The sequence below is a fragment of the Arvicanthis niloticus genome, chromosome 8 (genome assembly GCF_011762505.2).
Source record: "Arvicanthis niloticus isolate mArvNil1 chromosome 8, mArvNil1.pat.X, whole genome shotgun sequence".
Lineage (NCBI taxonomy): Eukaryota > Metazoa > Chordata > Mammalia > Rodentia > Muridae > Arvicanthis > Arvicanthis niloticus.
Genome location: NC_047665.1, coordinates 9,419,237 through 9,440,718, shown reverse-complemented (window position 1 = coordinate 9,440,718; position 21,482 = coordinate 9,419,237). Strand labels below are relative to the sequence as shown.

General features: G+C 50.2%; 2 protein-coding genes across 4 annotated transcripts; one reads left to right on the top strand and one right to left on the bottom strand.

Moving 5' to 3' along the window:
• Positions 1–8: 8 nt before the first annotated feature.
• Positions 9–16,089, top strand: Higd2a (HIG1 hypoxia inducible domain family member 2A). Of its 2 annotated transcripts, XM_076939000.1 has the most exons (3): positions 9–236; positions 10,308–10,422; positions 15,710–16,089. In XM_076939000.1, the coding sequence occupies exons 1-3, from the start codon at positions 83–85 to the stop codon at positions 15,804–15,806; spliced, it is 366 nt and encodes a 121-aa protein (XP_076795115.1). In that variant the 5' UTR covers positions 9–82; the 3' UTR covers positions 15,807–16,089. The 2 variants fall into 2 exon arrangements, with proteins under 2 accessions (XP_076795115.1, XP_034366929.1); XM_034511038.2 differs by lacking the exons at positions 10,308–10,422; positions 15,710–16,089 and adding an exon at positions 546–938 and having other exon boundaries at positions 15–236.
• Positions 3,325–21,420, bottom strand: Cltb (clathrin light chain B). 2 transcript variants are annotated; one of them, XM_034511035.2, is made up of 6 exons: positions 21,132–21,420; positions 16,877–16,923; positions 8,889–9,006; positions 8,560–8,671; positions 6,860–6,913; positions 3,325–3,780 (listed from the first exon to the last, which is right to left on the bottom strand). In XM_034511035.2, exons 1-6 carry the CDS (start codon positions 21,316–21,318, stop codon positions 3,609–3,611), a joined length of 690 nt encoding a protein of 229 aa, XP_034366926.1. In that variant the 5' UTR covers positions 21,319–21,420; the 3' UTR covers positions 3,325–3,608. The 2 variants fall into 2 exon arrangements, with proteins under 2 accessions (XP_034366926.1, XP_034366928.1); XM_034511037.2 differs by lacking the exon at positions 6,860–6,913 and having other exon boundaries at positions 21,132–21,416.
• Positions 21,421–21,482: the final 62 nt, after the last annotated feature.

The following is a 21,482-nucleotide window of genomic DNA, read 5'->3' as shown; positions in this document are numbered from 1 at the left end:
TTTCCCCGCCCCGTGATGACCTCATCAGAAGGCGGGGTCCGACGTCCGCATTTCTGTCCTACCTGTTTCTGTGCGAGTGGGAATGGCGGCTCCCGGTCCTGTGAATCCAGAGGCGCCTTTTGATCCGTCCAAGGCCCCAGTTATCGAGGGCTTCAGCCCCACGGTCTACACAAATCCAGAGGGCTTCAAGGAAAAGTTTATTCGTAAGACCCGTGAGAACCCAATGGTGCCTATAGGTAAGTGTGTGTTGTAGGAACGGAAAACCGAGAGGACAGCGGTTTCGTAGGGGAAGGAAATACGGGAGGACCAAGTACATCTAGGGTTTGGAAAAGGGAGCGGGCCAGAGGTGTGACGAAAGGACGGTGCAGGGCTGACTGAAATGAATCAGAACGCGTTACGGGACTTGGGGCTAGATGAAGCCCACTCTAGAACAACCCACTCCCGCCCTCCTGTTGTGGCTCTGGGAAAGCGGGGATGGGCCACATCCTCAGGGGACCTCCAGGACCCCAACCTGTTGCCTCCCGTGTGTGTTGTCCTCTCCCCAGGCTGTCTGGGTACGGCGGCTGCCCTCACCTATGGCCTTTACTGCTTCCACCGCGGCCAGAGCCACCGATCCCAACTAATGATGCGCACCCGGATTGCTGCCCAGGGTTTCACGGTCGCAGCCATCTTGTTGGGGTTAGCGGCATCCGCTATGAAGTCTCGACCCTGAGTGTATGGCCGGGTCTTGAAAACCCAGGAACAACAAACAGCCCTGTCAGACTTGCACTCTCCGTTTCTGACAGGACCTTATTGTAATTTGGGTGGGAAAGTGGTCGATTTTGTGACTGATTTGCGCCTCCACTCCCCAGAAATCCCAGGTTCGTTTCAGTTGGGTTGCATGCTTCTATTTGTGATGCATCCCCTTAATTACTTAATAAAACCATATTACACTTGTATGTGATGAATTCTTTCTTAATCTCATTCCTATGATCAAAACCATGATTTTTCGTCTTAAGATTTTAGGAAGGAAGAGGCTGTTGGTAGGATTGGCCTTTAAATATCAGGTAGTTGTGATCGTGTATGCTTATAGCCTTAACTATTCTGAAGGTTGGAGGAGAAGAATCTTGCATCTGCATGACTTCAAGAGGTCAAGATCACTCAGTAGGGTAACTTAGATCCTCTATCATTTAAAATGGCCTGAGGGTACAGCTCCATCGGAATGGGACTTAGTCCTTGTGAAGTCCTAGGTTTATTCTCCAGTTGTGAGAGAGGAACATAGAGCCTAGTGCCATCCAAACTTTCCTTGTCACTGTCAAGTTACTTGGGGCACTAGTTAAAAGTAGAGATTCCCAAATGCTCATTGAGATTCTAGTTCAGTGAGCTGTTTGATGTAACGGGAAAGTTTGCCAGCAATGTCCAAGTTTCTGTAGCCTTTAGATGAGGCCTATCATAGTCCTGTTGTGATTCAGGCTGTTCAAACCCACACCACCACCATTCTTTGACTACTTCTCTTACACCAGTTCAGCCTCCTTGGAGGCCCTTGCTGATCTGAGTACCACTCCAGCTTTTGACAGACACAAAAGTCTCAAAGGCATTTGTGATCTGTGGTCACTATGTTGCTTGAGGAACTGACTCTTTCCATGGGTCATCTTGCCCCTCTGAACACCTCTTGAAGGAAGAAGGGAAGAAAGTAAAGATACATTTCTTGGCCCCTGACCTGTTTTAGATCTCAGAGCAGAAGGTCCGTGACTAGAGCCGGGTGTTTCTATCTCCTGTCATGATCTTAACTGTGAGGCATATTGCCGGTGTGGAGCACTACACTGTGAAGGCCACAGGATGCAAGAACAGGGCAGGAAGAGCTGAAGATGGTGCCATAGTTAAAGGTTAACTATGCTAGTAGTTATGATGCCCATCCCCTAAAATACATTTAAGAGTTGAATTCCGCTGGGCGGTGGTGGCACACGCCTTTAATCCCAGCACTTGGGAGGCAGAGGCAGGCGGATTTCTGAGTTCGAGGCCAGCCTGGTCTACAGAGTGAGTGCCAGGACAGCCAGGACACAGAGAAACCCTGTCTCAAAAAACCAAAAAAAAAAAAAAAAGAGTTGAATTCCAACTCTTAATTCTTTAGGTAGGCTTTATTTGGCAAAAGAGACTTTTTAAAATATAGTCTTTAAGGTGGGCTTTAACCAGTAAGACTGGTATTCATTTTTTTTTAATTTATTTATGAGTGCCCTGTCCCTTTCTTCATGTACACCTGCATGTCAGAAGAGGGCATCAGATCCCATTATAGATGGTTGTGAGCCACCATTTGGTTGCTGGGCATTGAACTCAGAACCTTGGAAGAACAGCCAGTGCTCTTAACTGCTGAACCATTTCTCCAGCCCCTCAGATCCATATTTAAAAAAAAAAAATTGGACACACGAGTCATATATGGAAAGAAGATGAAAGCAGACGGTGATGTGAGGGTGTAGGCAAAACTGGAGAGCTGTCTCTGCATCCAAGGGATGCCTGAGCTACCAGAAGCTAGAAGAGGTACAGGTCCTGCCTTAGCGTCTCCAGGAGGTGTGGCTTGATTGGTCCCAGATTCGGGACTTTAGTCTCCAGAACTGAGACAACAGATTTCTGATGCTCTAAGGCAGCCAGGGTTTTGTTTTTTTTGTTTGTTTGGTTGGTTGGTTGGTTGGTTGGTTGGTTGGTTTGGTTTGGTTTTTTGGTACTCTTTATTAGCAATCTTAGGAAACTAATACTGTTGGTAGTTACACAAATCTTTTCAAACACCATGTAGATCATAATGACTTAAATGTCCTGTTTTATGGCCTCTGCTGAAGGGGAAGAAGGTGTGGTCACTGTTGCTTATCCTAAGTCCACAGGGAGAATAGCCGAAGAGGGAGGCACATCTGCACTGCAGCAGGCTTGCATGTCTTAGAGGGTCCTGGTCACTCTCAAGGAAGGTTTGGCGGATGCTGTATTCACCGTCCTTACTTAGGCCTAGACACAGCCTTAGAGCATGCTGGCCTCACTTGCTTTCTACACGAAAGCCAACTCTGTTTGGGGATCCCTAGTTTTCTCAGCTATATATGAGGACAGCAGAGTCCCTACCTTCAGAGACTTGCTAAAGAATCACAGAGAGCAAGGTTGCAGACCTGTCCTGTGAAAGTTTGCCATTCTTGGAGGGCAGACAGCAGACACGGACAGGTTGGGGTTCCTGCTTCCAGCTGCAGGCTCCTGGGTTTCCAAGAGTACATCCTCAACCTTTTTAGGACATGAAGCTAGGAAAGTTCTAAACACAAACTGAGCTCTGACACCAATTGCGGCTTCCAGAGAAATGAGGATACTAATAAGTAAGTGTAAAAAGAGTTAACACACCCTTTAAGCCAAGAAAAATACATCAGGAGGAACAGTCACAATCAGGTGGGCTGACAGGAGTCATGAGGGGCTGAACAGGGGGCCAGGAAGGAGTGGGGGCGGTGAAAGGGGTAAGGGTCCCGCTTCCCAGCTCCCAGAGACTCAGAGGAACAGAACAGGCTGTGTGGCAGCTGCCAGAGGACATTTCACCCCAGCAGAAGCAGCTGTTCCTCTGCCCCAGCAAGGCCCATGTGCTTCGTGGCCATTCTTATGACAGGCACCTAGCGGGACAGTGGTGTCTGCTTCAGGGACAGGAGCACCGAGCGCAGGCGGGACACATCTTTGCACTGCTTGCTGCTCTTGGGATTGAAGTCACACAGCTGCGCCACCTTCTCCCACTCTGTGCCTGGGGTTTCTTCCTTGGATTCTTTCACAAAAGCCTCTTCAGATGCCCTGAAGGTGGAGAGAGGACAGGTTTTCATGGTTGTCTTCTGAGTCACTAGTGTTCTGCTCCCAGTCTGTGGTGTGCAGTCTACCCTGGGACATTAGCCAGAAGTCTCCCCATCCCTGTGCCCTACAACTTCCTACCAGGAACAGCCTTGACATAAGAAACCCAGGCCTAAGTATGGAAGTCATCTAGACTGAGAGCTTTTGAACTGACTGTTACCTCTTCCTGAGAGGCTTTCTCACTGGCTCATGGCTGTTATTGCTTTTCATTTGAGCCTGTGGTTCACTATGTAGCCCAAGTTGGTCTTGAACTCTTGAGCTCAGGAGATCTTGCCTCAGCCTCCCCAATTCTGAGACCACACATGTACCCCTGCACCTGGCTAGTTTGTTGCTTGTAAATTAGTTCCTAGAGTAGGCGTTCCCACCTCAGAAAGGCCTTCTGAGCATTCAGAATGCCCTTCTGGGCATTCTGTTCAGTCACTCTCTCCCTACCATTCTTGTTTAAAGCATAGCCAGTGTTGACCTTGAACTCCTGATACTGCTGAGATTACAGGTGTGTGCTAGCGTGCCTGGCTCACTCAATAGATGCAGAAAGGCGACCAGCTCTATGGATCTTTCCTTCTTTATTACTAGGGATTGAAGGAACCTAAGCTGCAGACAACGTGTACCCATACTCAGTCTACAACCGAGCTGTGTCTCCACCTCTACCTCACATATTTTTAACACCTCCAAGACCCTGACCAAGAGACAGTAACTAACCGCCAAATCAGCTTGGTAATGAATGTAGAATTTTCCACATCTCAAGCATATCTGACTACAGAAATCTTCTGAGCCCAGAAGAGTTCTGTCTGGATGGAGCCATAGCTCAGGAAAGGTTCTATTAGAAGCTTTGCTTCAGTTGGAATTATATTAGGATAAAGTCTGGGGTTGTTCCTTCTTCAGGAGTTTGCTTTGATGGTACTGGGTAGTACTGGGTACTGGGTATTTCTGTCTGTGTGCCAGGCAAGAACTCTACCACACTTCAGAATTCTTGGTTGTCAGTTTTGAAAGCCACTGATTTAGAGTGCGCAGCCATAAATGGGCATCTATAACACACATGTGGGTTCAGTGACCATAGTGGGAAAGGGACAGAAAGATTTTCAAGAGGTCGGGAGAGATGGAAAAAGCAGCATCTTCTGGACTTGACCGGACACTTGTGTCATGAACATACCATAGCTGTGCTTACCTGCACAGGATCAAACCAGCCAACAGTCTGGAGTATGGAGGGAAAGTCGGTTTTCTTTAATGGTGTGGCTCCTGATAGGTCCACACTAAGGAGTTTGTGAACAGCACAGATTGGACTCAGTTATTTGGGAGGGGAAAAAGGGATCCAACGTGGGGGAGCAGTTGGGAGGTGGGTCAGAGACCTCTCTGAGTGATTCTACTATGCTGTGTACTGGAACTGGCCTGGGCTCGATGGTGGGACAATGATCTTGCCTTTCTGCTGTGTGCTCAGCTAACCTGTGCAGTGAGAAGCATGGCTTCCACTCTTCTGAGCCAGTCTCTGGCCTGAGTGTCCAGTGTGGTGACAGTGTGCTATGAGGGTTAGACAGTGAATGTGGGTGAAGGACTTTATCCTTGCAACTGTCTATCAGGGTCAAGAGGTTCCCCCTCTGTCTTTACTGCTGATCTGTGCCCAACAATACAGGCATCACCATGGAGCCTGTTAGAAACAGCCTGAGCCTCACATCAGTCCTACAGAACCCGAATCTGCTTTGCTCCCTTGGCAATGCACAGGCAGATGGAAGGCTGAGAAGTCTTGGTTCCAATTCTTTCTCTTTCTGAGCCTTCTTGGGTTCTCTGGACTATTTCCTTGGGTCCAGTAGGAGCACCAAGCCCAGAAACATTCCACAGCACCTGCACCTACACCTGCCAGGTGTCCCTCTCCCCTGTTAGATCTCCATGGCTGCTGACTGCCTTGAGGGTCAAATCTAAGCTCCTCATGGCACAGAGAGTCTAGCTCCCAAGTGGAAGCCACCCAGCATTGGCTTCCATTCATCCCCACAAACACGGCCAGTCAGTCCTCTCCAGACCTCTGCCCCAGCTGCCTCTACCATCTCGAGTGATCTTGTCAACCCTTGCTACCTGGCAAATTCATTTTTAACTCTTAAGGTGTAACTGTGGGTCATGAGTCTCTGAAGTATGCACTGGGTTCCCAGCATAGAGTGTGGCTTCCAGAGTGCATGATGTATTCCAACCCATGAGCAACTTGACTTGCGGGGGAGGGCTCTCTGTCTCGTCTCTGTCTGAGCAGTGACAGGCATAGGTACAGGTCAGATGGGAGGAGGGGAAAGAAGGCTGCATCCTACAGTGTCCTGTGTGTGTTAGAGGGTAGTAGAGGCTACAGTGGTGTGGTTTAGCAAGGCCCATTCCAGCAGGATCAGAAAGGCAAGGTGTGACATGAGGAAACTATACTCAGAAATCACTGAATCTTCCCTGTAACTTCCTCCAACCCCTAGTACTACTGTCCATAAATGCCAGTCACCTGGGGCTGACGTGAAAGGAAACCTGACTGACATTCCAAATTTGGAGCAGGCACAGTTCCAGCCAGACTCCAAACCTAGACACATGGGAAAGGAGCCGCTGTACAGTGGTCAAGGGCTCATGCCCAAGTCAGTGCACTTAGGGGTGGGGCAAGGGTAGACTCATAAAGACATCTTGTTTATGCCTTCAGCATGCTACGTGTGATGTTTGTCCAAAAAAACCCTTCATCTCACCTACCTCTCCCAGGAGGCTTCTCAGGGGGAGTGGGGCTGCCCTGCCCTTTGCCCCTCCCATGTGAGGCTGCTGGCTAGTGCATTCCTTCCTTCGCCCCAACTTGGGAACTCTAATGGGCAAAGTTCCCTGCAGTTTGCTAGCAGGACAGAGATGGAAGGCAAGGGCTGGTGCCTCTACCAGTCCTGGAGCTCGCCTCCTGCTCTGGCCACTGCTCTGAGCCCAACCATATTCATTTATACCACACAGACAAGACACTCTGAAAACCCACTGGGCTGCCCTCCACAGCTGCCCCTGCTGTGGAGCTGCTGAGAACAAAGGAGGCACGTACACATAGCCAATGGTATCGGCATCTGGCTGCTGGTAAAACGCTTTGTCAGCGATCCTTGAGGAAAACCGTTAGGAGAAGGAGTTAGGTGGGGGAAGACAGACAGCAAGACAGGCAGGCACGGGGTTAAAGAGAAAGAGAAACAGCGTGTTAGTACCTCCAAGAGGAGACATGTTAGGAAGTACAATTTAAAACTAGCAGTCACCCATAAGAGAGTGGGAAGGCCTGAACCATTGATGTCTCCCTACTGCTCACTGAAGTCTCTTCCCAAAACATAACCTCTTTCCTACCATGATGCTCCCAGGTCTAGAATGTTCTCCCTTATGTCACCTCTTTTTTCCTGATGACCCATGGTCACCCCTCAAAGACAAGTCTCTAGCCCAGTGGTTCTCCATCTTCCCAATGCTATTACCCCTTAATACAGTTAGTTCCTCATGTCGTAGTGACCCCAACCATAAAATTATTTTCATTGCTACTTCATAACTGTGATTTTGCTACTGTTTGGAATTTTAATGCAGGATTATCTGATATGTGGCCCTGGGGTTGCAGCCCATGGGTTGAGAGTCACTGCTCTGGACACTGGCTCTTCACCAGCAGGCTCGCTGCCTTTGGCTTCTGTGGTCTTTGCGAGCAGGGCCCCACTGGATGCAAGTTTGGCTCTATGTGTGTGATTCTCTCTGAACTCTTGAGACTATAGAAGAGTCCTCATCTGACATCCAAAGCCCAGGTTAGCAGGCAGCAGTCTGACTGTCTTTCCCTTTAGGGAAGATCTTGTGTCTTGAAGGGCACAGCATCCTAAGCAGGAGGACGTCCGTTTCCACAAACGTGTTCTCAAGTTTGCACCCTTGCCCTACCCTGCTTGTGCCTTGCAGGATCAGCCACTCCCACTGCAGTCCCTGCAACTTCAATAGGACTGGCCCCATAGCAACCCAATGAATGGGACTTTCATCTGGCCGGGTCCTCCTCCTGTCTGCTGTCAGGGTCATACAGCCCAAGGCAACTCTGGCAGGAGCCATTAGATACTTGCTATTTTCACCAAGCTGGCCTCGATTGTAGGGCAGAGGCCTGACGCTGTTCTTCCCATACAGAGGCATATGACCAATGATAGAGCCAGAACAGAGGGAAGCAGAGCCGAGTGGCAGGGAGAGTGAACACTGACGGCACTTATGCCCCAGTGCCACCATCCTGGCCTTTTCATCCACACAGGCCCCTAGTGTCCCTTCATTCCTTAGTCACACTGGGTTGAAGTACCGTCATTTGCCATCTCTTACAGAAATGACATCAAATACTCAGGCTGGCTCTTCATTCCCTGCCAGGCCTGTGGCCTCTCTGAGTTGCCCACAGAAGGCCTAGGGCCCTGGAGAGTCTAGTTACACTCCAGACCTCAATACCCATCCTGCTTCCTTTCAGTTGTGAGGAGGGTTAAGGGCTCAGGAGTGGGCGTGCTATCAGGAACCCTAGGGTTCCAGCAGTCCCCCTCCCTCTGTCCTTACTACACCATACATTCAAGGCAGTCCCCAGCACTACCACCCCATCCATCATCCCCATGGCTCCCTCCACCTTCTCAGAGATGCCCTCGTGTTCCTGTGATTCCCTTCATGTTCTCATTGCGTTCTCATGGCTTCCCTCAGCCTCCTGGGCTCCCCTCAGGTCCCCATAGCTTCCCTCAGCCTCCTTGGCTCTCCTCAAGTCACTTCACTCACCTATTGTTGATCTTGTTCTTCTCAACCTGTTCACTTTGGCGCTGGTTCCACTCCTCCAGGTCTTTTTTGGCCTTCTCCCGCCACTCCTGTTCGGTCACCTTCGAGGCAGCGTCTGTGAGCCCCACAGGAGAATGAGTATAGCAACTTTTCTGTAGCGAACAGCCACCGCCACCCCTGGCCCTAGCCAGCACCCCCCAGGACCCACCCTTAGCCATGTGGGCCTGCCTTGGCTGCCTAGCCAAGATTCCAAGGCTGCCTCATTCTGTCCTACCCAGTAAGCACCAGAAGCCATTCCTGCTGGAGTCCCCCTCCCCCAGGTGTGTCCTCACCCAACTCCTGCAGCCTTTTCTTCTGCTCCTCTCTCCACTTCCGGATGCTTTCAGGCTCCTGTGTCAACCTGTCCGCCTGGGCAATCGCAGCATAGCCGTCGGCAGGCCCATTAGCCTCCTACAACCAAAGCACAGTGTTCCTGGCCCATCATGCCTGCCCTGCTGTTGGACTGTTCTTACTGGTACCAAGATAGCCCTCAAACCAGGACACACAGGCAGCAGAAGGCAACCTCAGCCCACAGCAGCACCAGCCCCTGGTGACTACACTCTGTGTCCCCTCTGCCAGCAACGCTGCTCCCTTGTGGCCTCAGGCTGCTCAACCTCTCAAGGCCTGACCATCACCCGGCCAACTCCTTCATACTCCCTTTCATTCACCGGAAGACAGGATAAATTATAACACTCCCATAAGATTGATACAATAACCAAATGAGTCTTTAAACTTGGAGCTGGGCAGTGGTGGCGCACGCCTTTAATCCCAGCACTTGGGAGGCAGAGGCAGGCGGATTTCTGAGTTCAAGGCCAGCCTGGTCTACAGAGTGAGTTCCAGGACAGCCAGGGCTATGCAGAGAAACCCTGTCTCGAAAAACCAAAAAATAAAAATAAAAAAATAAAAATAAAAAATAAAACTAAACTTGGAGCTGAACAGATGGCGTCATGATTAAGAGCACTTGCTGCTCTTGCAGAGGACCCTAATTCAGTTCCAAGCACCATCATGGCGGCTCATAACCATCTGCAACTCCAGTTCCAGGAAACCATGTACCTGCTTCTGGCCTCTGTAAGCATTTGCATGCAGGTGGTATGCATATGTCTGCATGAAAAACATTCATACACATAAAATAAAGCTTTAAAAAAAAAAAAAGCTAAATGTCATGTCTTGTACACAATGCTTGTGTGCCTTGTGCTACCATGATTGAAATCTATCTCTGTTATAGTTCTGTCACATGATAGAACTTACACACTCTAACAGGACCTCATTACCAATGTGTTCATTTGTCCATCCTTGTCACCTTCGTGACAGTAGGGCCTTGTCGGCTGTTTCCTTGCCACAGTGCATATAGGAGACAACAAAGACTTTTCCCAAGTGAACATGCAGCCCAGCAACAGGCAAAACTACCATGACTAAAACTCTGCCATGGCCAGGCAGTGGTACCACCTAGTACTCCAAGACAGAGGCAGGTGGATCTCAGGGAGTTCAAGGCCAGTCTGGTCTACAGAGTGAGATCCAGGATAGGCAGGGCTACACAGAGAAACCCTGTCTCGGGGGGGGGGGGGACACGACACACGACAGAACAAAGTCAGTTTTTGCCGTGCCCTTCCCCCAGGCCTGAGCAGGCCTTCGAGTCATTTCCACAGTAGACCAAACAGCACGACATGGGATGCATTGCATTGTCGGCCTCTCATTCCCAGCCTTCCTCTCAGGTGATCCTGGTTCCTGTAGCCGGCGGCTACACTTTGCTATGACAATGAGGCATGGAACAGCGGGAGATAGAAGGCTCAGCAGGAAAGAACATGGCTGCTCTTCCAGAGGATCCAGGTTTGCTTCCCAGCACCCACATGGCAGCTCACAAAGATCTGTAGCTTCAGTTCCTTGTAGGCTTCAGGCACACACCTTGCTGTGGTGCTTTGAATAAGAATCACACCCCCCATATTTGCATACATTTAAATGCTTGGTCCCCAGTTGATGGAACTGTTTGGAAAGGATTAGGAGGTGTGGCTTTGTGGGAGGAGCCGTGTCTCTGGAGCTGGGGCGGGGTTGTCTTGGAGGTTTCAGGAGCCCACCCCACTGCTAGTTAGCTCTGTCTGTCTCATGCTAGTGGGTCAAGTAGCTCTCTGCTACTGCTCCAGCAGCACGCCTGCCTGCGCCTGCTGCCTGCTCATTGCCGTGATGGTCATGGACTCTGACCCTTTGAAACTGTAAGCCCCAAATAAACTCTTCCTTCTCTAAGCTGCCTTGGTCATGGTGTCTTAGTCACCGCAATAGAAAACCCATTGCTGAAGCTACAAGATGTGTGTATGTTTCCCTTACTGAAAATGGGATTCATGCCGGGCAGTGGTGGCGCACGCCTTTAATCCCAGCACTTGGGAGGCAGAGGCAGGCGGATTTCTGAGTTTGAGGCCAGCCTGGTCTACAGAGTGAGTTCCAGGACAGCCAGGGCTACACAGAGAAACCCTGTCTCAAAAAAACAAAAGAAAACAAACAAGAAAAAAGAAAATGGGACTCATACTAAGATGGTCTCTCAGACCTGATGCTTGGATTTGACACAACACAGTTTGTAAGGTATTTATTTCTTTGTGTAGAAACAAGGCCTCACATAGCCCATGATGGCCCAGAATTTGCTCCATATCTGAAGGTAACCTTTAACTTCTGATTATGTGCCTTCACCTCCAGAGTGTAGCAACCAGGTGTGGGTCACTACACCAGGGTTATGTCCTGCTGTGTTCCACTGATGAAATCCACGTGCATGCTTAGCAAGCAACTCTTCCAACTGAGCGGCATTCTCAACTCTGTAAGACAGATGAGTGCCTGCCACAGGATGACTGACAGCTCAGTGCATGGGATTAGAATTATCATTTTTTTCCCTTTAATTGTATTTCTCAATTTGTGTTTGCCAGAGAGGACATGACCGGAAGTCAGAGGACAACCTGAGGGAATGGGTTCTCTCCTTCCACCCTGCGGGTTCTGGGGCTGAATTCAGTCTTCAGGCTTAGCAACTTCACTGCTTCTCCATCTCACCAGCCCACTGCTGTCAGTTCTCATTCCCTTTGTACAGAAGGAACACTGAGGCCAAGAAAGATGGACAGACGTAGTGGGTGGGGTTCAGCTCTGGTGACAGAAATGTTGGGGTTGTGCACTTGGGTCAATGTGGATGAGACCCCTCTGGTCTAAGAGACCCTATCTCTGTGAAGGATGGGAGTGCGGGCCTTGCCACCATGCCCAGCACTTTCACCCTGCCCTCCATGTTCCTATGAGGACCGACCCCATGGGGCTTCTACTGCAGTGTGCCCCACTTCCTCCAGCCACAGAGATCATCCTCATAGGCCTTGGAAGTTTCTACTGCTAAGCCACACCACAACCTGAACACTTGACCATTTTATTAAAGTAACTTGAATTCGTGGGCTTTTATATCTTCAGGGGTGCTGGAACCAACCCCATCTAGATTGCAGGAGACAACCACATTTTACTGTCTCAAAACAGCTATCGATGTCTGAAATGGCTTACCTGTTTACATGGTTACTTTCTGCCCCCTTCCTGTCACCCCCAGCTCTCTACTCACCTAAGAAAGTATGCTCCATAAAACCAGAGACTGATACCACACAGCATCCAGAGCAGGAGGACCAAGATGAGGGAGGGTTTATTGAGGCTAGAGACATAACTCAATGGGAGAGGGTATCCCTACCTGTCATAAGACCCTGGGTTCAAGTACAACCCAGAGAAGGAGGAGGAGTGAGAGGAAGAGATAACTTATGAAATCCATGTGTTGAGGTCATGGACAGGGATGGACACGACAGCCTGCCTTCTGGTTGCTTGAGATGCGGAGTCCCTCAGAGGTGAGGAACTTAGCTGATGGGTGTACTATATAGTAGAGGGCAGGTAAGAGGCCAGATAAAAAATGGCATGACCTTTCTTACCTGGGAGCAGAGAACAGCGACGGATGAGAGAAGGGCATTATACAGCAAGATCCAGCAAGCCAAAGGACCAAACAGGGCAGTGCCTTTGGGAAACTCTAGGTACAGACAGAGGTGCTACAGGTGTAGGAGGAAGTGGAGTGAGGAGGTGCTGGAGAAGCATCCCTGGGCGGGACCCTAAGCCTATGCCTAACAAGTTAGTATTCCAGAGCACTTGCTAGAAAATGGACGTCTTTCATCTTTACAGTTCTACTCAGAAGGTTTTACTGCCTCCTTTTTATAGGTAATGGGACTTTAGTTCCAAAGTGCCACAATCACCTTTGGCAAGCCAATGACAGAGCCAGGTTCAGACTGAATTGCTGAGTGTGAACGTCCCTGCCACAGAACGGCTAACAGGAACACTGCACGATTCCTACACAACCCTTGTCTCCCGGATTGGTGCTCTTGCCCCCATCACCCTGTGGTGGGACTGAATCCAGGGCCTTAGGCACACTAGACAAACAGTACCAACTCAGCCACACTCCCAGGCCCCAGCCTGGCTGCTAAGTGACCTCAATATTAAAGACTGTCCCTTCATGGTCCCTGCCTCTCCCACCCCCACCTCTTTCCTGCCTCCAAGCCACTCCTAAACTCACTTAGTCCACTTGTCACTAATGTATAAGGCTGTCTTGGTTACAGAGTGCTTTTCCCAACAACCTTGTGGGAACAACAGGGCAGGGCCTTGAATCCCCATTTTACAAATGAGAAACCAGACTCCAAGAGGTTAAGTTACTAATTCAAGGTCATCCAGCAGGGAAAAGCCAGAAAATGAAGCCTCAGCTTCCTCTGCTGCCTGAGGTCTGGATATGAAATCTGGGCAGCCTTACCTTCTGTGCCTTTACACATGCTGTTCCCTCAGCCAGGGCCAGCCATGCCTCCCTAGGCAGCCTTGAAACCCACTTCCTCTGTCACTCCCTGTTGGGTTTTCAGGCTTCGAGCTCCTATGTAACTAAAACAGCTATCAAATCTCCTTGAGCAAAATGGGGCTAATAGAAGAAACTGCAGAAGGGGTGTTGGGAGGATTACAGGGTTATAGGTTAATCCCTGTAAAGCCCTCAGTTGTTTTCGGACACAAAAACACAAAAAGAACTCAAGCTGTTAGGGGTTTTTTTGGTTTGGGTTTTTGTTTTGTTTTAAGAGCCTCAAAATGAAAATGTGCCCCATGCTAGCCTTGGACTTATGACCCTCCTGTCTCAGTTCTTGGGCTATAATGATTTCTTTCCAGGTTTCCTGGGCCTTCCCAGAACTCCATTAGAAGTAAACTATGGGACAAACACTCCATTGGCTTTGCCTTCACACCCACCACTGCACAGGCCTGGCCCCCAAAGAATGCAAGTTGAGAAATGAATGAACAAATGGCTGGTTATAAAGCTAGAGGAAAGGCCCTGGACATTGTATCAGAGAGGCCTGGCTTACAGTGCCTGTTCTGCCATGCACCGGGTGATGACTGTTGAGAAAAATCCCTTCCCTGGGCAACCCTGATTTCAAACCTGTGAAATTACAGCATCCTGCTCAAAGCATCTAATAAGGCTCACATAATGAATGCAACAGGCATGAGCTCTCCCCACAGCCCACTCGTGGTAAAAAGCATGACTACTGCGGCTCACTGTCACCAGGTGCTTAGGAGCCTCACTACCAGACAGCTGGGCACAGCAGGGTTGCTGGCAGGCAGATCCTGAGACATACCTCACTGGCTCTTCTCCAGGTAGCTTTGGATTGATTTTTCTGCCCATGCCAGTAAGCATCAGGGGCCACACTGAGGCTCGTCCATGTCTATTTGAGCCTCCTAGGTAGGAGATGGGGTCACTTCCAGAAGGTTTAGCAGCCCAGGGCTATAGTGGCCATACTAGTGGCCAAGGAAGTACTCGGAACTCCTCCAAAGTACCATTGAGGAAAGAGCTGGGCATGGCCAGAAGCAAAAAACGAGGCCACAGGAAGGCCAGCTGACCTCCACCCAGCCTCTTGGCCCCCTTTGGGGGACTTCTCTGTTGGGCCCCACTTCGAAAGCTTCTGGGCTTTCACGCTGACTGAGTGCATGCTAAAACTTCACGGCCGTTATATCCACCTTCAGGATTGAGCAGCTCAAGCTAAGCTGGGCTGAGCTCTTGATTCCTCTAAGTAGCTCACAGGAGAAGAGATGCAAAGGGGCCAGCGGGGCGGGGAGGGTGGAAAGGAGAGGAGTTCTTCAGGGGTCTCCAGCCCTGTCCCTGTCCCCCACATAACCAGCGGAGCCTATCCTCAGGCTATGCTGGGGATGAGGTTTGTAGTTGGTCACTCACCTAGTCTACTAGAAAAGACTGACAAGGCTCTAGCCAGGGTGGTGGATGTGCTAGCCAAGGCTTTTATCCCTGAAAGTGCATGCCACACACCGCTCACTGTGCTTATCCTACAGAGTTTTCTGGGTCCAGCAGCAGAGCAAAGCACAGCTCAGAGTATATGCAGGGCAGGCAGGAAGGAGCTTTGCTGCTAAGCCAAATAAACTATCTCTCCTGTGACCTTCCCTTGCCCAGGAGAATTCTAGGGCAGCAAGGGTGTGGCATGATTCGCAGATCAACATGCCTCGGGACACTGTGATAGCAGAGAATAAGAATTACTCCTGAGACTTCACATCCCCTAATGGACAGTGGTGCTGAACATGGCAGCAAATGGCCAGGAGAGCCAGGGCTACGAGGGCCACGAGGGCCAGGAGAGCCAGGGCCAGGTGAGCTAGGACTAGGAGGGCCAGGGCCAGGAGAGCCAAATCGGTCAAGTTAGGAAAACTCCATCTGTTAAGTTCTTCAATATCTGTTGATCTCAAGCTTTTCTTCAACTGAAAAGTTGAGAGTGTGTTACTCAGAATGTTCTAGATACTCTTGCAGGTCCAAATGCTGCTCCAGCATATTCCCTGCAGAACAAAGACCTTTTAAGCCATTAAGGTCTTTGTGGGTGTTCCTGGAGCCCAGAAACAGCCTGACCAAAGTCCTAAGAGTACAAGAACAACACTCACTCCTTAGCTCACTACACTCAACTGGACGTGAAGCTGCCAGGGTCCTAGGGAGAGACTTTTTTAACTCATTGTCTGTTGAGTCATTTTCCAGAAATGGGGCTAGGCCAGTTTTCCTGTGTTAGAAGGAGCCCATCCCACTTACATAAGAATGTATTGTTTATTCTCCCAGGATCCAAGAGGCCAACTCCTCCACAGGGTGGGGCTCAGGAGATCCGGAAGCTGCAGGCCCCAACATCAGCGTCTTACCTGCCCAAGTTGAAAATTAATGCTCACACAGTAGAGGCTCACCCCGCCTAGATATCTGGGGTTCTCCACACTATGTGGGGTTCGGGGATGCCTTTGGCGTGTGCGCTCTCTCAGTCTGTTTTGTTTTGTTCTGTTTCTGTGGTCCTGGGGGCTGAACTCAGAGCTTCTCCACTGAGCCCCATCCCCGGATGGTCTTTAACTAGCACACCCTCTACCCTCCGTACCAGGCCCTACACACCATACCAGCCCCTGTGGTGGAAAGAGGAAGCCAGGGCCTCTTACTCTCAGGGCCAACCATTGTTACCAATTGGAATGCCTTTTCCAAATGTTTTGGGAAAAAAATATTTGGAAAATATTTTTAAAATAAATAAAACAAAAATTTTTGTTTTTAAAAATAAAAATAATGGCACATCATTCATTTTGCAAGTGGCTTTAATAAAGGCATGCATGCCTATAGGGACAGGAAGCTCTGATAGCCCGTTGGAACAGTCGACCTAGGACCCCCCCAACTCCAGACATCTAGGTCATTTCTAGTTTGTCTGCTGTTACAAACCATTTTGTAGAGAATCTGGAGAGAACCCTTTTCCAATCATTTGCTTAGGGGAAATTCTTTTTTGTTTGTTTGTTTTGTTTTGTTTTTCGAAACAGGGTTTCTCTGTGTAGCCCTGGCTGTCCTGGAACTCACTCTGTAGACCAGGCTGGCCTTGAACTCAGAAATCCACCTGCCTCTGCCTCCCAAGTGCTGGGATCAAAGGCGTGCGCCACCACTGCCAGGCTCGATTAGGGGAAAGCCCACCCATAATCTAATCAAAGAGCCTACCCAGTTTAAGTCATGGGTGTGGGAGATGGCCAGTCAAGCCAGCCTCCAACCAGAGGCATCTGCCCAGGCACAGCTCTGGTTCCTCCATCCCACACCACCCTTCCTGAAGCTAGAGACTCCTGAGGACAACCTGAGCGACTCCTCAGTCAGTCCCTGTCTCCTGCACATGACAAGAAAACCGCCAGTGTAGCAAACGTGGTGAGCCTTAAATGATCGCCAATGGAGAAACAAGTTCCTGAGCCTGAGACAGTCTGTCCCACTTCTGCTTACCTGAAACACATCTCCATTGACTGTAGTCCCCATGTCCTCTGAACCAGCTGGAAAGAGCAAGGAAACAGTATCATCCACAGTCCAGCTTACAAACACACAATGGTCTTATTTTTGCCTCTTGAGCCAACCTGTGCATATGCCCATGGATACCCTCTACACCCCCAAAGATAATGGCTATGTAAACAACGAGGCTCAGGCCCTAACTGTTCCCATGTGCACTCACTGTCATACCTAATATTTGCCACAGCCCTATGATGAAACTGTTAGTAACCCATTTTACAGATTCTCAAGTGGAGGCTCAGAAGGCCACTGTGATTGCTCCAAATCACCTAGCAATGCACCGTTCCTTACCTAGCTGAAGTTAAGTGTGGAGCTGGGACCAGGGGTACTGAGAGCTTAGGGAGAGGCCACCGGGATGAGGAAGAGAAGGGTCTGTGTCTCTGCATGTCCTGCTGGAACCTTGAGTAACCGCTCTGCCTGGGCAAGCAGGACTCACAGCTCCCCCTGGGCAACACTTGACCTATTTTTCCTCTCTGAGCCCCTCCCAGGGTTTCAATGTTGACTTTACAGTGACTCCTTGCAATCCCTTTATCCAATATCCAGTTAGTCACAAACTACCTGTAGCTTCTGCTGCAACAGCGACCCTCACGGTTGCCTTCCCCTCACTCTTGATACCCAGCCCAGCCTGTGCCCTCGCCATATCAAACCTACACTCCTGCTTTGGTTGTCTGTCCTGCTAGTGACAAACAAGAGCACAATGGCTCAGAGCCACGCCCATGCATGGGGCCTGGGCCTCTCTACAAGTTCAGTCACTAGATGCTGAATAAAGTAATTATTTCTAATGGTGTGGCAGTTACCTCCTACAGGGTGAACCTTAGCCTGCTTCCTCTTCTTCCCTAGGTACTAAAAGAAGGTCTCATTTCTGGGGTACACTGGAACACTACACAGGGTGTCCCACTCTCTTGTACAGTGACTTGGCATGTCCAGGGGCATGTACTCCTTACCAGACTCCGGATTCCTGCATAGAATGGGTGAGCAGAGACAGCTGGCCAAATGAGAGTTGAATTGTTCTTTGGGGCTCATTGTAACTGGTAAGGCCTCTGGGAAACTGTCATGCCTCCAGCTGTGAGCCACAGCAGGCCTTATGTGGTCACCACAGACAGACAATTAGCCCTGTACAGGATAAGCAGGCCTCTGAGAAGCAACAGAGCTTCTGGCCTAAGCCTGACAGGATTGAAGGGTGCTACCCGGCCTCATGTCAATCATCTGTCACTGATATAAATTATAACTTATTTACCAACAAACAGAGATTAATTCTGATCCATTGTGACAGCTCTCACCTCACCTACTCTGAGAGGGTTTCTACAGTATGGGTGGCCTGCTCTCTAAATGAGGATGATCCCAAAAGGGTACAAGCATCTTCCTCAGAGGGGCTTCTTCTGGGGGGCATCTGCTCTACCTAGCCTTACCTCGCCAGGGTCCCTTCCTGATGCTATCTATGTACCTATGGGAACAGCCTTTTGGAAACTACCTCTCTATAACCTGATCTGCCTCCAGCAGAGCCCTCTTTGGCAAGGCCACATGGATTTATGTTGCCCACCCAGGCCCTCAGAAAAATGAAGTGTTGCTAGCCTCTTTGGGACTGCATACACACCCACTCTTGGAATTATCAGCGTGTATCCCCTGTATCCCGCAAGGCTCTTGCACATTTATGATCCTGAGTCTACAACAGAGCCTGCAGAACAAATACAGCAAGGCAGATAACAAGTCCCAAGGATAGGCTTTTTGGTGTGTGGCCTCCTCAGGAATAAGGGCAAAGGATCCAGAACATTCCTGTCAGCTTACTGAGGCCAGCAGGGGCAACAGGATTACACAGAGCCGGCCCATAAGTCACAATCAGGCCAAGAGCCCAGAGAACTGGTGTGTAAGTGTAGACCATTTGGGCACTGCCCAAGGCTGATGAATGGAAACAAAGTGTCCATGGCTCCGCGGCTGCAGATCTGCCTAGAGAAGGCTCAGTGGGGTTCCGGTTCAGGCCTAGCCAGACACAGCTTTCCCCAGGCCCCCCTGAGAGCCACCGCAGTGAAACAGAATTGAACTCAGCACCGAGAGCTGCAATCAGAAGCCCTCGTTGTCTAAGGGAGGTGACTCAGAGGTGTGCATTCCTGGCTGCTGTTAGAACTAGCTTCTTTCCAGCTCCCAGAAGGCCCAGACCTTTCACCTCAGACCACCAAGGCTCCTACCATTCTCTCAGACCCAGAGGAGGATAGGTGCCTCCCACTGTCTAGACTGAGGAGAATCAGGTCTGTTCTATTTATGCCTGAACACCCGCTGAGTTCCCCTCCTGAAGCACCTCCTTGTTCCCCAAACTGCCACTCAGAAGGGCAGCTGGGCATCTGCAGCATCAAATGTAGGAGTCTGGGAGCCTCTCAGAGGGCCATGTTCCTGGCAGCTCCCCTAAGGACTATCGCCTCAGTCTCCCTCCCAGTTATCTCATATCAAGGGCCAGTCAGGGCCCTACCCACCCAGACTGTTAAGTCCTAGGAAAGACTACAACTTGCAAAATCCCAGGCTCGTGTGGCATCTGTCTTTCTCCTGAGTTGCTAACAACTTGGGACCTCCTAATGAGGGAAAAGACTGTTTTCAAAGGGTAACCGTGGACTAGACTAGTGAGTTCCACGCAGGAACCTAGGCAGCTTCCCTGGGACAATGGAGGGCCCCATGTTGAAGGTCTGAGAGCTGCTATTTCAAATCTACATGGCTGGTTTGATTAGGCCCCTGCTTTTCCTTGCTATATCCAATCATCCCCTAAGGAGACCTACACAGCTGCCCTTCGGAAGAACATAACTAGGAGGCCTGAAATCAAGCCCCAGACCTATCACTCATGGTTGTGTGGCCCTAGGCAAAACATTCAAACTCCAGTTTTTATTATTATTATTATTTACATTTTATTTACCTGTGTGTGTTTGTGTGTGGTGCACACATGTATGTGAGGTCAGAGGACAATTTGAGGGAGTGAGCTCTCTCTACCACGAAGGTTCCAGGAACCGAGCTCAGGTGTCATCAGGCTGGGCTGATTCACCTTTACTGGTCAGGCGGCCTTGATAACCCCTCAAGCTCCAGTTTCATGTATGTTACAAAAGACTTATTACACTCTTATGCCAGAGTTCATTCAACCGCTAGGCCATACACACAGTTTCTTCCTTCTGTGTTCCCAGCAGGGATGAAATCCCAGTTGGATTTCATTCAACACAGCAAATGTTGAATGAAAGAATATATACATACAATATCTATCTCCATTAAATAAATTAAAGAGGACCATTAAACCTCTAACATGACACCAAAAGAAAAAGAAAGAAAGAAAGGAAAGAAGATCTATTAGAAATGTAACCAGGAAGGTTCATGTTTTTTACTAAATATTTAAATATGTTTATGAGAAATTGTTCCTTGGGTCAGAAGTATCAATGATAAACATAACATCGCAGGAAACGGGCCCTGAACCCTTGTCTGAAGCCACGCACAGAGGTCCTGGGCCACCTTTGTAAATCCACTAAACAAACAGTTACAAACAGGAAGGGCACTGCTCCTAGTTATTTGTCCCCCGTCCAGACTTACAGTCAGGCCCATGAAAGACTGTGTGGTCTGGACAGGAAGAACTCAGCATCCGACAGAAGGGGTTTAATTCTTGATTGCTACTTCCTAGTTGTTTTAATAGTGTACCCTTTGAGGCCAATTCTGAAATGGGTTCAGTAACGTGTATGAAATTATTATATGTAATTAACATTGTCTCCTGCACTGCAGCAGGACGGCAGGTGGTCCCCAAGGAAGAGCTGCGAGTTCTCCGAACGCCCCCTGCTTCCCTGCAGAATGAATGCTAAGCCCTGGGTCAAGAGGACTGGGTCTGTCCCACACCTGTACCACTTAGCTAGGACACTGGGCCAGTCTCAGAACTGAGCAGGGGGAGGGTTCCAGAGCCAGACGGTGGAGGAGCTGGCCTGGGGATGAAATGTCATGACTAAATTCCTGTCCCCAGAGTCAGCAGATCCAGTCTCAGCGCAGACTCCAACTCATTCCCCGGCTCCTCCCTCTTTTCCCAGGCCTCACGGATACACACAGCCCCCCGGGGTACCCCTGGTCACCCTGGATAGCCCGGCTCAGACTTCTGCAGGGACCCAGGCTGGGTCTGACCGAGACTGGGCCTCCCGCCGCCGGTGGTGGCCTCAGCCCCCCGTTCCAGGCCGCTGCGCTGACTCACCCCCGCTCGCAAGTCCCGGCTGCGCAGAGGCCACCTGGCTGGCGGCAGGTGCCCCGAAACCCGGGTCATTCTCGATGCCAGCAATCTCGCTCTCCTGCTGGGCCAGGAAGGCGGCCGCCGGGTCCTCCTCGGCGGCCTCGGGGGCCCCGCTCTCCGACGACGAGAAGAAGCCGAAGTCCTCAGCCATCTTCCCCGCGTGGCTGCTGTCACCTCCCGCCCGCGCCCGCGGCCCGCACTTCCCGTCACCCGCCCGGCTTGCCTGTCACTGCGGCTGCAGCGGCGGCGGGAGGAGTCGCGGCGGGAATGTGGTGACGTCAGCGGCCGAGGGCGGGGCCCGCGGGGCTGGGTGGT

What these genes read in the sequence shown, in the direction of transcription:
- Higd2a (XM_076939000.1), top strand. Translation starts at nt 83, where the DNA reads ATGGCGGCTCCCGGTCCTGTGAATCCAGAGGCGCCTTTTGATCCGTCC. An exon ending in GAACCCAATGGTGCCTATAG is followed by an intron (nt 237 to 10,307) that starts GTAAGTGTGTGT and finishes CCTTCCTCTCAG; the next exon opens with GTGATCCTGGTTCCTGTAGC. An exon ending in TGCTCTTCCAGAGGATCCAG is followed by an intron (nt 10,423 to 15,709) that starts GTTTGCTTCCCA and finishes TTATTCTCCCAG; the next exon opens with GATCCAAGAGGCCAACTCCT.
- Cltb (XM_034511035.2), bottom strand. Translation starts at nt 21,318, where the DNA reads ATGGCTGAGGACTTCGGCTTCTTCTCGTCGTCGGAGAGCGGGGCCCCC. An exon ending in GAAAAGGCTGCAGGAGTTGG is followed by an intron (nt 8,672 to 8,888) that starts GTGAGGACACAC and finishes TGGGGCTCACAG; the next exon opens with ACGCTGCCTCGAAGGTGACC. An exon ending in GCCGATACCATTGGCTATGT is followed by an intron (nt 3,781 to 6,859) that starts GTACGTGCCTCC and finishes CTCCACCTTCAG; the next exon opens with GGCATCTGAAGAGGCTTTTG.